We start from the raw sequence: 14050 nt of genomic DNA, 5'->3' as shown, positions 1-14050 counted from the left end.
AAGGATTTGCCCAATCTGGCATTCCCCCACCTCATTTCCCTACCTCTGCTGAGAAGGAGGGAGGTTCAGCCTCCCCCACCCCGATCCTGGCCTCCCCCCGGCCCAATCCCAGCCTCACGTTATTCTGGGGCGCTCGCTGCTTTCACTCTGCATCAGTTCACAGAAGTCTTCCCACACTCTCTCAGTCCTTCAAAGTCGTCATTTCTTACTGAGGCAGAATAACTGGTAAATGGTGGAAGACCTCGGGTTTAGGGAGCCCTGCCTCTGTCCCACGCTGGCTGTGAGGTCCGGGCCCAGGAGCTGATATCTCCACAGGGGAGGGCTTCCTGACCTGTGCTAAAATAAGGGGGTGTCTGCCTGGCGCCCTCGATAACTCGGCCAAATCCCGGCTCCCCTGAGCAGCCGTGGGGACCCCTGGCACTTTGGTCCCCTTCGTGGTGGTCTCTGATCTGAGCCCTTCCTTCACCCCAAATCCAAATCCCCTCCTGAGGCCATAGACCTCTCCGAGCCTCAGCTCAGGGCCTCCCGGACATCTGGCAGCTTGTCCTGTCCCATCCCCGGGGCCTACAATCCCAGGCTTCCCAAGGAAAGGGCAGCCCACAGCTGAGTCAGGTGTTCTCGCCACAGGGGGTGAGGATGGGGGAGACGTCGACCAACATCGTGACCCTGAACATGAAGGAGGCTATTAAGGTCAGGGTGAAAGACGGCTGCGTCTTGGACAACCCATGTGCCTCCAGCCCGTGCCCTGAGCACAGCTACTGCACCGACGACTGGGACAGCTACTCGTGCACCTGCGACCCAGGTGAGAGCGGCGGGCCCAGGAGGAAACCAGGACCGCACCGGGGCCCTCCCTCGGCAGCCCGCATCCTGCTCCCCTCCCCAGGGGCTCAGTCCTGGGGCAGGGGGCAGGTGGGAGAGTGTGGAGGTCTGTGTGAGTGTGAGAGCAGTGTGCAGGTGTGTGTCACGTGGGTCTGTGAGCAGATGAGGGCGTGAGAGTGCAGGGGACTTGTCTGAATATGGGCAGGTGAGTGTGAGAGTGAATATGGACAGGCATATGTTGTGTGAGTGTGTGTGAGAGCATTTTTATGGATGGATGTGAGCGTGTTACATAAGAGTGTGTGAGTCCATGTGTATGGATGGATGTAAGTGTGTTTAAGTGTACTTATGTGTGGGTATAAAGGCACAGGTGTAAGTGTGTCCCCTCCCATTCCAGAGTCCCCCCCACAAGCACTTGGGGACCACAGGGGGTCCCTAAGGTTTCCTTCTCAGGTGCTGGGCCCTCCACTTGTCAGTGGCTGATGAATCCTCTCCCCACTCTCCTAGGGTACTTTGGGAGAGACTGCGTGGACGTGTGCAACCTGAACCCCTGCGAGCACATCTCCACTTGTGTCCGAAAACCCAGCTCCGCACAGGGCTACGCGTGCGAATGTGGGCAGAGCTACTACGGACAGTATTGTGAAAACAAGTGAGGGCGTTTTTCTGCTGCCGGGGATGGGGCTGCAGCAGATGAGCTTTCCTGCTTGACCCAGCAGGAAACTGGTCACAGAACAGGGAGGTCAGAGCTGGGAGGGGACCTAGAACAAGGAGGTGAGCCTTGGGGGGGGAGCCTGAGAAAAGGAAGGTCTCCTGGTAGTCCCTCCTTTTCATCCAGGAGCATGACTGGCCTTGGGTAATGACCTGGGCTGCCCAGTAATGTCCCATAGCCACCGTGCCATCCTCCATTGAGAAGCTGCCCCAGCTCCTGCCAGCTGGGCAGAGGGTTTCTGGGGGCCTCTGCCGGCCAGAGCCTCAGTCCACGCCCTTTGCCTCCAAACAGAATCCACCTCCCATGTCCCAAGGGCTGGTGGGGAAACCCCGTGTGCGGCCCCTGCCACTGTGAGGTCAGTAAAGGCTTTGATCCAGACTGCAACAAGACCAATGGAGAGTGCCAGTGCAAGGTAAGTGGAGCCTGCTGGTGGCTCCCATAGCCAGCTGCACCCCAGAGGTCACACCGCTCCTCTCCCCCCCCAACCCCCCCGAATACCAGGAAGAGAAGCTGTGCACGAGCCAAGGCCAGGCTGGTTAGTTGCAGCTAGAGAGTGGAGACCCTCAGACGTCAGGGATGGGAGCTTTGGCTTGGTTCAGGAAGCACTGAGGAGCCACTGACAGCTTTTGAGCACAAGAGGGACATCATCAGCCCAGTTTCTTGAAGAGAAGACAGGGAGGCCATCAGGAGGCCATTATAAGCCCAGGGGAGGATGGAGGGCTGAATTATGGGGGTGGTGTTGTGGGAGGGGGAAAGTTTTGTCACTGGATATGCCATAGAACCTTATCACAGTGGGAGTGCGCAGGAAAGTATGGATGAGCACTGAGGGAGGAATGGCGCAGGAGGGCCTGGCCGGACAGGAAAGCTGCAGAGCAGGAGACTGAGTCAGGGAAGATACAAAGTCTCAATGTTAATCTAACGTATTTCCCAAGAAGACTGGGAGCTCCAGCGGGGCTGAACCTGGCTGTGGACTTGTCCTGAGAAGAGCATTTCTGCACACAGTAGGGACTTAATAAATGTTGGCTGAGTGGAACTATACATTCTTGGTCTCTCTCCTCTCCTTTCCTTTTCTCTCCCGCCCCCCTTTCTTCTGATCTACCCTTCCCTCTCACTTTGCCCCTTTCCCCCTCTCCCTCCTTCTCTGTCTCTTTCTCTCCCTGTCTCCCCGCCCTGCCCCCGCCACTCTTCCAGGAGAACTACTACAAGCCCCAGAACCAGGAGGCATGCTACCCGTGTGACTGCTTCCCCTACGGCTCCCACACGCGCACCTGTGACATGGAGACCGGTCAATGCGCCTGCAAATCGGGGGTGATTGGGCGCCAGTGTAACCGCTGCGACAACCCCTTTGCCGAAGTGACCACCCAGGGCTGTGAAGGTGAGCGCCGCCCCTCTGGGGCCCCTGAGCAGGGCAGCTGGCTGCAGATGGAGGGGGCCCTGAGAACGGTCAGCCAAGCTGCGCCCCCAACTAACCCAGCTTAGGGGTTGCTTCATCAGGATCATAAGCTTACCGAGCAGTCCAGTGGTCCAGTGTGGCGCCCCAGGCCGGCAGGGACCCGGCCTCGGGCACAGTTGGGGTCCGAGGGACGAGCTGGAGGCCTTTAGGGGCCGTCCGCCCGCCTCCCTCTCTGGCTATGGGGACACCAAGGCCCACTCTGAGGCGGCCGGGGTTCTTGGAGCCCTTGCCCGGCCCTTGGGGCACCGCTTCTCCTAACGTCAGGCGTCTCTTGTTTTTTCCGGCGGGCCCCAGTGATCTACAGCGGCTGTCCCCGTGCATTTGAGGCCGGCATCTGGTGGCCGCAGACCAAGTTTGGGCAGCCAGCGGCCGTGCCCTGCCCCAAAGGATCCGTGGGTAAGCATGAGTGTGGACCGGTCCCAGCCTGCCTGGTTGGCGTGGCGATGGAGCAAGGCAGCAGGCGGGCCGGGGCTGCGCCCCTGCTCCCGAGGGGGCCGACGAGGAGGGCCAGAGGCGGTCCCTGGGGAATCCTGGGAGTGAGTCCCTCAGGGAGACGCCGAGGGCTTAGTGAGGGCCCTTCGGGCCTGCATCTCCCAGGGCTGTTCTGTGAGCGAGGGGCGCCCGAGTCCCAGAGAGTGCTGGGGATGGACCGGTGGCGGACTGGGCCCCGAGCTCCATGGGCCCTGCTGACCCCACCCAAACATCTCCAACCGGCCTGGCGACGTCTCAGGGCACACAGCGCTTGCTATTCCACTTCCCACCTCCATGCTTTTGCCTGGGCCGGCCCCCTCGCCCAGGATGCTCTCCCCCAGCTCTCTCCAAGACTGCCTTGGCGGGCCGTGCCCTGGTCCCCCAGGGGTTAGTGCTTCCTCCCCCTCGCCTTTATTCTGCCTCATATCCAGCGTGTTTCTGGCGTGCCTTCCGTCCCAGCTGGGCCTCGTGCCAGGAGTGTGCTGGGTGGGTCGCGGGGCTCTCACCCGCTGCTCTGCCTCGGTTCCCCAGGCAACGCCATCCGCCACTGCAGCAGCGAGAAGGGCTGGCTCCCCCCGGAGCTCTTCAACTGCACCACGTCCTCCTTCCTGGGCCTGAAGACCATGGTACGAGAGCAGCTTCCCTCCCTCTTATTGTGGACCCCACCGGCGGGCGATGACGCCTTTGGGGAGCCCTCTGGGTCAGGCTGGTGGAGGCTCTCCGTGCATGGGCAGATGCCAGCCCTCCCTCCAGCTGTGGGCGCTGAGACTTCTCCCCACTGGCCCCTCCTGCCAGCCGCCAGGCTCCCGGGGTCCCCATGGCTGGGCGAGTTTGGGGGAGATTGTGCTCTGACAAGGCCACACAGAGGCATCCAAGGGGAGTGCCAGTGCGGGATGGGCACCAGAGCCAGTGCCCAAAGCGGGCGCTCCGTACACGACTTGGGATGCAGGAACTGATTGGTACTTAGCGGGAGAGTCTCCGGGATCCGGGAGGTTCGGGGGGCAGCCAGGGATCAGATGGTGGCCCTTTTAAGTGCTCACGTGCCCAGCCAGGACTGTAAACGGGCAGTGCTGACTCTGGGAAGCTGAGCTTTCCTCTCGCATTTCAGAATGAGAAGCTTCGTCGCAACGAGACCAGGATGGACGGGGACAAGTCCATCCGCCTGACGCGCGCGCTGGAGAACGTGACCGGGTCCGCCGGCATCCTGTACGGGAACGACGTGCGCACCGCGTACCAGATGCTGCTCCACGTGCTGCAGTACGAGAGCCGGCAGCAGGGCTTCGACCTGGCGGCCACCAGAGACGCGGAGTTCCATGAGGTGGGGGGCTGGGGTGGCCTCCTCCCCCTCGGGGACGCCCTCGTTTGTCCCCGAGTTCTGTGCACCAATGGCGGCCTCGAGCCTGGGGCCGGACGCAGCCCCCAGTCTGGCTTCCAGCTGCTCCGCTTCTGCCGTGGGACCTCCCGGGACAGCCGAGGGGGCCGGAGAAGTGGGGGCACGGCGTCTCCCCGGGAGCGGGGCAAGCAGGGGGCATCGCTCGCTCACAGGACCTCAGTTTCCTCTCCGCACAATGGGGGTGATAACCCCGGCAGAGCGGACAAGGGCACGGGGCCGGGCACCCGCTCACTGGCCCCGCCTCCCCTCCTCCCTCCAGAACCTCGTCCGAGCCGGCAGCGCCCTCCTGGACCCCCGCCACAGGGACTCCTGGGAGCAGATCCAGCGGGCCGAGGCGGGCACGGCGCGCCTGCTCCAGCACTTCGAGGACTACTTCTCCAACCTGGGGAAGAACATGAGGAGGACCTACATGAAGCCCTTCGTCATCATCACAGCCAACATGAGTAAGCCCCGAATGCCCCGAGGGGCCCAGGGGTGGGGCCCAAGATCCTGCTGCCACTGCCAGCTCCCACTCCCTGGGATTGAGGGGTACATGTGGGGGCCCCCAATCCTGCTGCCACTGCCAGCTCCCGCTCCCTGGGATTGAGGGGTACACGTGGGGGCCCCCAATCCTGCTGCCACTGCCAGCTCCCGCTCCCTGGGATTGAGGGGTACACGTGGGGGCCCCCAATCCTGCTGCCACTGCCAGCTCCCACTCCCTGGGGCCAAGGGGTACACACAGAGTCTTGTGTTTAGTCCTAAATTCCCCAGGCCAGCCCAGCCCTGGCACGCCAGGGAAGCCTTGGGGGGAAGTCTTGGGGAGGTCCCCCTCGGGCTGTGGAGTGGGGGGCTCCCTGACCTTCACCTCCTCCAGGGTCAGACGGGCCCCGGGCAGACCTGCCGCCTGCGGGGCTCTGCGGACACAGGGGCGCCCTTCCCGCCAGAGCCCCGCCAGGACCAAGGCCGTTCTCTTACAGTCCTGGCCGCCGACATCTTCGCCAAGTCCAACTTCTCGGGCGCCAGGGTGCCGCGCTTCGAGGAGGTTTACGAGGATCACCCCAAGGACCTGGAGTCCTCCGTCCTGTTCCCCGCCCACTTGTTCGAGCCCGCGGACAGGAGAGGTAGGCCCGGCCTCCCCAGAGGCAGCTCTGAACCTCCGCTGTCTGGGGCACCGGGCTGGGCGCTGGCCGGGGTCGCTGAGCTCTTCCCATCGCCGAGCCCCTCGGGCTCCTTGGTGCCCCCGGCGCGCCTCTGACGGGGCTCTGGCACGTGGGAAGAGGGAGAAAGCCCCTCAGCCGGGGACCTCGCGACTGGGCCGGGAAACCAGACTTCAGCAGACACATTTGGGGGCGCACTCTAGGTCTGGGGGGCACCGTGGGGGTCAGCAGTCACACCCCAGGCAGGTTTCTCTGTAGCTGGGTACCCTGGCCCAGCCAACACTCAGCTTCTCTTTGCTGCCCCCACTCAGTCCAGTCCCCCCCCGCCTCTCCTCACTGCCTCCCGCCTCTCCTCGCTGCCCCCCCTCCTCACTGCCCCCCCTCACTGCCTCCCGCCTCTCCTCTGCCCCCCTCACTGCCCCCCCCTCCTCACTGCCTCCCGCCTCTCCTCACTGCCCCCCCTCCTCACTGCCCCTGCTCCGGTCCCCCCCCCGCCTCTCCTCGCTGCCCCCCCCCCTCACTGCCCCCCCTCACTGCCTCCCGCCTCTCCTCTGCCCCCCTCACTGCCCCCCCTCCTCACTGCCCCCCCTCACTGCCCCCCCTCACTGCCTCCCGCCTCTCTTCTGCCCCCCCTCACTGGCCCCCCCTCACTGTCTCCCGCCTCTCCTCTGCCCCCCTCACTACCCCCCCTCACTGCCCCCCCCTCCTCACTGCCCCCCCTCACTGCCCCCCCTCCTCACTGCCCCCCCACTGCCCCCCCTCACTGCCTCCCTCCTTTCCTCGCTGCCCCCGCCTCTCCTCACTCCCCCCCTCCTCACTGCCCCCCCTCCTCACTGCCCCCCCTCCTCACTGCCCCCCTCCTCACTGCCCCCGCTCCGGTCCCCAGCCCCCTTCCCGGTCCGGGCCCACCCTTCTGACGCTCAGGCACCCACCTTGCAGACGCGGCCACAGTGAGACCCTTCAAGCACAGGGTGACCCCCAGAGCGGAGCCGGCCGAGCCGGCCCCCGGCGATCCCCTGGCCAAGAGGAGGAGGCGGCAGCCGGACGAGTGGAGCCAGCACGCGGTGGCCCTGGTCCTCATCTACCGCTCGCTGGGCCAGCTGCTGCCCGAGCAGTACGACCCTGACCGGAGGAGCCTGCGGTGAGGGCCTCCCCCCAGAGGCCTGCAGCAGGGCGGCCATGCCGGCCGGGGCTGACCACGGGCCGGGCGGGGGGCTGAGGGAGGGCTAAACGCCAGGCCAAATGGGACCACACGGACTGCCCGGGGAGCGGCCCCCGGCGCCAGAGGGACGATGGGACGGGGCGGCGGGACCACCGGCAGGCCCGCCCTCGCAGCTCCGTGACTGCCGCTCTCCCCCTCTCTTCCAGGCTGCCCCATCGGCCCGTCATCAACACCCCCATCGTCAGCGCCCTGCTCCACAGCGAGGGGGGCCCGCCCCCCGGCCCGCCGGGGCGCCCCCTGCTCGTGCAGTACACCCTGCTGGAGACGGAGGAGAGGAGCAAGCCGGTCTGCGTGTTCTGGAACCACTCCCTCGGGTCCGTCCTGGGCTTCTGACCCCGCGGGCCCGGAGCTGGGAGAGTGGCCGGGGACCGGGGGGCTCTGGGGGCTCATCCCGGCCCGGCGCACAGTGGGTGCTGGGTGAATGCGAGCTATTGCTACTATTACGAAAGCTCGGAGCCCGGCACACAGTAGGGCTAACTGCACGGTTGCTGGGACGTGGAGGGCAAGGCCGGCCCAGAGGGGAGGGCACTGCCCGGGCACACAGGGGCCTGCCCCTCGTTACAGAGGCGGCCGGGGCTGCTTCCTCCCCAAACAAGGGCGGCTGTAAAACGGTCTAACCGCTCCCGGCAGGACGGCTCTTCAGCCTTCCCCGGCAGCGGCTCTTGGTTTCCCCGCAGAAGCAGCGATTAGTCACCGCTTTTAACCGCCCACCTCTCCTCCAAGCACCTTCAGAAGGGGGCCCAGATCCCATTAACTTTCACAGCCCATTTAATAGATGAGTAAACCGAGGGTGGCGGTGGGGAGAGCCACTTTCCTAGAGCTGAGCAGACGGCGGGCTCTCTCTGGCTTTCGTGGCTTTGAGGTCCGACTCCCCGAGAGCACTCGCCTCCCAGGGGGCCCATAAAGGCCCGGGGATCCTCAGATGAAAGGCGCCCCCCAACAGACGGCCCCCCACAGCGGAGCCTTATTGTCCCTCCTCAGCCCCCGCCCCCGACTCCCGGTTCTCCTCCCCAAGGGCTGTAAGTAGTCTCAGCCCCCTAGGCCCCAGCGCCCATGGGGAGCCCGGTGGTCGGTGCTGACGGCCACGCCCTCCTTCCCAGAGTCCTGGTTTTCGGCCCCCCCAGGACAGGGGTGGGCAGCAGGCTCAGGAAGCCTCGTGGGAGAGTCGCCAGCCCCAGAGGGGCCTCTGGAGCCCGTGCCCCGAGCCCGTCTGCCCCAGACCGGGGGCCGTGAGAGCCAGCGTCCTGGCCCAGGGCCCAAAGAGAACGCCAGGGTGGAGGGCTCCCCGGGTGCCCCTCCCTGGGACGGAACCCCCCGGGCCCCAGTGGGGGCCGTAAAACCTGGGGAGAGGTGCCCCCGGGGCGCAAGGGGAGGGGCCCACCGCCCATCTCAACGAGTCCCTCTGCAGGAGCCGGAGCGCCGGAGGCTGGTCGGCCAAAGGGTGCGAGCTGGTCTCCAGAAACAGCAGCCACATCACCTGCCAGTGCGCCCACGCCAGCAGCCTGGCCGTGCTCATGGACATCTCCAAGCGAGAGGTGAGACGGCCCGAGCAGGCCCAGGACTCCGGAAACGCTCGCTCCCCTCAGCCGGCTGTGCCTAAGGCAGGAGAGAAATATTCCTGAAAAGGGCCCCAAGCTTCAGCGATGAGCGTGGGGGCTCCGGGACACAGGGGTGGGAAAACCCGGCTTAACACGGGGGACGTCAGGGCTGGGAGGGGGCTTAGAGCAGGGGATGTCAGAGCTGGGAGGGAGCTTAGAACAGGGGGTGTCAGAGCTGGGAGGGAGCTTAGAATCAGGGATGTCAGAGCTGGGAGGGAGCTTAGAACAGGGGATGTCAGGGCTGGGAGGGAGCCCAGAACAGGGGGTGTCAGAGCTGGGAGGGAGCCTAGAACAGGGGATATCAGAGCTGGGAGGGAGCCTAGAACAGGGGATGTCAGAGCTGGGAGGGAGCCTAGAACAGGGGGTGTCAGGGCTGGGAGGGAGCCTAGAACAGGGGGTATCAGAGCTGGGAGGGAGCCTAGAACAGGGGATGTCAGGGCTGGGAGGGAGCCTAGAACAGGGGGTATCAGAGCTGAGAGGGAGCCTAGAACAGGGGATGTCAGGGCTGGGAGGGAGCCTAGAACAGGGGGTGTCAGGGACGGAGGAGGCATCCACTATTAAGAACCAGTTAATTCCTCACCTCTCAGGCTCACACACAGGTACCTGTTGTCTCCTAATGGTTTTGCACAAGCGGAGTCCCCGCAGCCCGGAGATCTCCTGAACTGTGGGTCCATCAGGTCCCAGAGCTGAGATCTCTGGGGAGCGGCCCCAGGGCAATTCTAGAACAAAGCTGGGGGGGGGGAATAAGCCCCCAGCCCGTAGCCTGGGCTCCCGAGCCTCCCCAGAGCGCCAGAACAATGGCTGGTTAACGGTTCCTGGGCTCCCTCGTGCTGGGCCGGGGCTGGCAGGAGTGTGGACCGCAGGGAGCGGCCCAGAAGCCAGCTAGGAGAGCACGAGCTCCTCGACCCTCGCGTGGGAGCAGAATCTGTCCCAGCCCCCATCCCCCCCCCCCCCCCCCCCCGGCCTAGGCCTGCTTAGCTGTAAATGGCGTAATGAGAGAAAGGTGCCTCTGACATGGGCTAGCTGTGCGTCTGTTTCCTCTTCTTAAAAATGGGGATATAATAATAATAACATGTTAAAATATATTATGTTAGATAGTATAATTAATTACATTCATTTATAATATTATTGATTATGTTGAATTAAATATTAGATTATTAATATAGCTACATATTATATCTACATATATAACATAATTAATGTTATAAATAAAATGTAATTAAATACATTTAATTACATTTTATTCATAATATTAATTATGATATTGAATTATCTTATATTATTAAAATATTTACAAGTATTTAATTAAATATTATATTTAATCTGTGCTTAAATATAGATATTAATAGAATTATAACATTAGGTATCACCATAATTACAGTAATACATCCTATATTAGCATAATCATAATAATATATACTAATTTACGATAAGATAGCCTCGGTAGCAGCTGCTCCCTCTGCATCGCGGGCCGGTCCCGCTGGGCCTCCGCCCGCTCCTGTAACGCCCCCTCCCGGTCCCGCAGCACGGCGAGGTGCTCCCCCTGAGGATCGTCACCTACACCGGCGTGTCCGTCTCCCTGGTGGCGCTGCTCCTGGCCTTGGTCCTGCTGCTGCTGCTCCGGACGCTCCGCGCCAACCTGCACGGCATCCACCGGAATCTGATTGCCGCCCTCTTCTCCTCCCAGCTGGTCTTCGTGATCGGGATCGACCAGACGGAGAACCCGGTAACTACACCCACGGCTCGCCCGGCCCGGGCCGCAGCCAGGCCGGAGGGGGCGGGCGGGGGTCACTTCTCTCTTACACAGCCGGAGCGGCTTGAAACGTCCGCTCGGCATGTATCGAGCGCCTGCTGCATACACAACCGTGGGCACCAGGATCTGCCCAACTCGAGCCCAGAATCTCTAACCTGGGGGGGTCTCGGGATCATCCGCCCGGGGCTGCTGGACTTGGGCTGTGACAGTGCAGTCTCAGGCTCTTCTGTTAAGCTCCTCTGTGTACCGGGCGCTGCGCCAAACTACGGAAAGACAGTGAATTCTGGCTCACGGGGAGCTTGAGGTCCCTCCAATGTATTCAGTTCGAGAAGTTTAAAGGCGGTGGGGTCTGTGAGGCTAGGGCTCCAGAGAGAGGTAAGGGCTGGACCTCAGGAGGGAGGGAGAAGAGGAGGAGGAAAGGAAGGAGAGCCACGGGGTGCTTAGGAGAACGCCCTGATGTTGGCTTCAAGGTAGGGCTGTTTTCTGCCCATTGCACTGATGAGAAAAGTGAGGCCAGGGGAGGATGATTCAGACCCTCCCATCTGTGCGACTCCGGACCATCCATGGCTCTTCTCAGATGCCGCAATTCATTTCTTATCCGTTGTTCTTAGCGGTGAGCTCCGCCGAGGCTACCAGGCCAGGGCCGGGCGTACCAGACATGGAGCCAAGATGGCAAAGTGCCAAACAGCCTCTCTGTAGTGTGATCTCAGCAGGGTTGGCAGGAAGCGGGAGCAGGGAGTGTACGTCTCTCTGCGCCCCTGCCTCTCTGTGTGCCCCCGCCCCTCTCTGCGCCCCCTCCCCTCTCTGTGCCCCTACCTCTCTCTCTGCACCCCTACCTCTCTGCGCCCCTGCCTCTCTGCACCCCTACCTCTCTGCTCCCCCACCTCTCTCTGTACCCCTGCCCCGCCCCTCTCTGCACCCCTACTTCTCTCTCTGCTCCCCCCGCCCCTCTCTGCGCCCCTACCTCTCTCTGCTCCCCCCGCCCCTCTCTCTGTGCCCCTGCCCCGCCCCTCTCTGCACCCCTATCTCTCTTTGCGCCCCTACCTCTCTCTCTGCTCCCCCCGCCCCTCTCTGCTCCCCCACCTCTCTCTGCGCCCCTGCCCCTCTCTCTCAGCTCCCCCGCCCCTCTCTGCGCCCTCACCTCTCTCTGCTCCCCCTGCTCCTCTCTGCGCCTCCGCCCCTCTCTGCGTCCCTGCCTCTCTCTGCGCCCCCGCCCCTCTCTGCTCCCCCACCTCTCTCTGCTCCCCCCGCCCCTCTCTGTGCCCCAGCCCCTCTCTCTGCACCCCTGCCCCACCCCTCTCTGCGCCCCTACCTCTCTCTCAGCTCCCCCGCCCCTCTCTCTGTGCCCCTGCCCCGCCCCTCTCTGCGCCCCCACCTCTCTCTGCTTCTCTCTGCATCCTTCTCCTCCTGTGGCAAAGCCGGCCATTTCTATCTCCTGTGCTCTGGGATGGCCAGGGCCCCGCCCACTGAGCCCTGCGTAGGTGGAGCCGCACATAGGAGACACCTGGGCCGTCCTGAGGAAAGGGTGGCACCTGTAAGCGCAGCCTCCGGCCTGAGCCCCCTTCTGCCTCCTGGGCCCCCCCCCCCAGCTGACTTGCATCCGTGGCAGCTCTCAGAAGGAAAGTCTCCAACAAACATAACCTTTTCCCCTTCTTCGGCTGATGCAGTTGGGGGTAAGGGACTTGCCCAGGGTCCCACAGCCAGGAAGTGTTAAGTGTCCGAGCTGGATTTGAACGCGGGTCCTCCTGACCCCAGAGCTGGTGCTCTCTCCACTGCTCCATCTTAATAGACCCAACTTTTTAAACCATCAATGAAAAGAATAAAAACCGGAGCCGGACGCCCCAGATCTGTGCCCTTCTGAGAGACGAGAACTGCCCCCGCCAGCTCAGAAGCCCCTCCCTCTGTGCCCGCTCCATGTCCCTGAGGCATCAGGGCCTTGGCGGCGGCTCCTGCAGGGATCTGTACCAGAGCAGTGAACAGCTAGGAAGCACCTGCTGTATGCACATCGCACCCAGGAAGTTCCAGGTCCCTGGGGCTTCCTCAAGGCTCTCAGTGAGGGCTGGGATCCCGTGTGGACCCTTTTCTCTTTTACGTGGCACCCCCTAGTGGTCTCATTGCCATCGTCGCACCTGACTCTCCTCACTGCCCAGGGAGCAATGCATTCTGGGCCCAGTTTCCGGGTGCAAGGCTGCTCCCCAGGCCCATTGCTCTCTGCTGACCTCACGCCCTGGCGCAGACCGGACTCATGCCCGAGGAGGAGTTCTCTCTGAGCCCTGGGTGCCGGCCGTGCCCTCCGCGGCTCCTCCTGCCGCCTCCGTGCCCCGCTGCCAGCTTCTCACTGGGAGCCCCCGCGGGGGGGGGGGGGGCCGGGAGGCCGCCCATCACCCATGGGCCCCCCCTGCCAGGGCAGCTTCTCACTGGGAGCCCCCGCGGGGGGGGGGGGGGGGGCCGGGAGGCCGCCCATCACCCATGGGCCCCCCCCTGCCAGGGCAGCTTCTCACTGGGAGCCCCCGTGGGGGGTGACCGAGGGATACTCTTCCCCACATCTGGGCCGAGGAAGGAGGGGCAGACCCAAGCCCCCGCTCTGCATTTCTGCGAACACCTGGGGGGGGGGGGGGGGGCCTCCGAGCCAAAGCCGTTCCCTCCGTGTGCGCCGCTGCAGCCGCGGTGCCCCTTGGTGAAGTGGGCAGGAAACTCGCCCCCGCTCCCAGTGGTAGCTGGGAAAAAAGGGGACACCCGCCTGGGGCCAGATGGCAGCGACAGGCAGGGGAGAACCCCCCCTGGCGGTGAGGAGGGGGCGGAGCGGGGGGCAGAGTGTCCCCCGAGGATCGGGGAGGGCTTCAAAGGCCCAGGGGAGGCGCGGGGGCGCCCCCTCACCGGGCTGCCGCTGTCCCCCCAGTTCACGTGCACAGTGATCGCCATCCTCCTCCACTACTTCTACCTGAGCACGTTCGCCTGGCTCTTCGTGGAAGGGCTGCACGTGTACCGCATGCTGACCGAGGTCAGGAACATCGACTCCGGACACATGAGGTTCTACTACGTCCTGGGCTGGGGCATCCCGGCCGTCGTCACAGGTCAGCGCCACAGAGCCCCTCCCGGGCTCCCCCAGGGGGCTGGCGCGGGTCTGCTCTGGGCCCTCGGGGCCTCAGTTCCCCCTCTCTGAAACGGAGCCAGCCCCCCTCTGCCCTTGAGAGTGCAGTCAGCATGTCCTGAGTGTGGCCCAGCTGTCTCCACCTCCCCGGTTCTTGCAAGGTTTCCAGGGCTCCAACAAGCCCCGGGGCTGGGACTGGAGCAAGGGGTCCTCGGACACCGAGCTTCTCTCCTGTTGGGAGGTCCTCCCCCCATTCTCTGAATCCCCCATTCTCTGACACCCCCATTCTCTGACATCCCCCATTCTCTGACACCCCCATTCTCTGAATCCCCCATTCTCTGAATCCCCCATTCTCTGACACCCCCATTCTCTGACATCCCCAGTCTCTGAATCCCCCATTCTCTGACA

General features: G+C 63.6%; 1 protein-coding gene across 2 annotated transcripts in view; it reads left to right on the top strand.

Moving 5' to 3' along the window:
* Positions 1–14050, top strand: part of CELSR1 (cadherin EGF LAG seven-pass G-type receptor 1) — a 129200-nt gene that overhangs the window by 98329 nt on the left and 16821 nt on the right. For both annotated transcript variants that reach the window (XM_074272097.1, XM_074272096.1), the window contains exons 12-25: positions 628–802; positions 1324–1465; positions 1817–1937; positions 2717–2900; positions 3273–3374; positions 3981–4075; positions 4558–4767; positions 5102–5285; positions 5799–5942; positions 6918–7119; positions 7347–7514; positions 8609–8735; positions 10324–10524; positions 13451–13625. In XM_074272097.1, the coding sequence (XP_074128198.1) occupies positions 628–802; positions 1324–1465; positions 1817–1937; positions 2717–2900; positions 3273–3374; positions 3981–4075; positions 4558–4767; positions 5102–5285; positions 5799–5942; positions 6918–7119; positions 7347–7514; positions 8609–8735; positions 10324–10524; positions 13451–13625 (2230 nt within the window). The remainder of the gene's footprint in view (positions 1–627; positions 803–1323; positions 1466–1816; positions 1938–2716; positions 2901–3272; positions 3375–3980; positions 4076–4557; positions 4768–5101; positions 5286–5798; positions 5943–6917; positions 7120–7346; positions 7515–8608; positions 8736–10323; positions 10525–13450; positions 13626–14050) is intronic.

Source organism: Sminthopsis crassicaudata, chromosome 5 (assembly GCF_048593235.1).
Source record: "Sminthopsis crassicaudata isolate SCR6 chromosome 5, ASM4859323v1, whole genome shotgun sequence".
NCBI classification, from domain to species: Eukaryota; Metazoa; Chordata; class Mammalia; order Dasyuromorphia; family Dasyuridae; genus Sminthopsis; species Sminthopsis crassicaudata.
The sequence above is the reverse complement of the archived record's forward strand: the minus strand, read 5'-3'. Positions and strand labels throughout refer to the sequence as shown.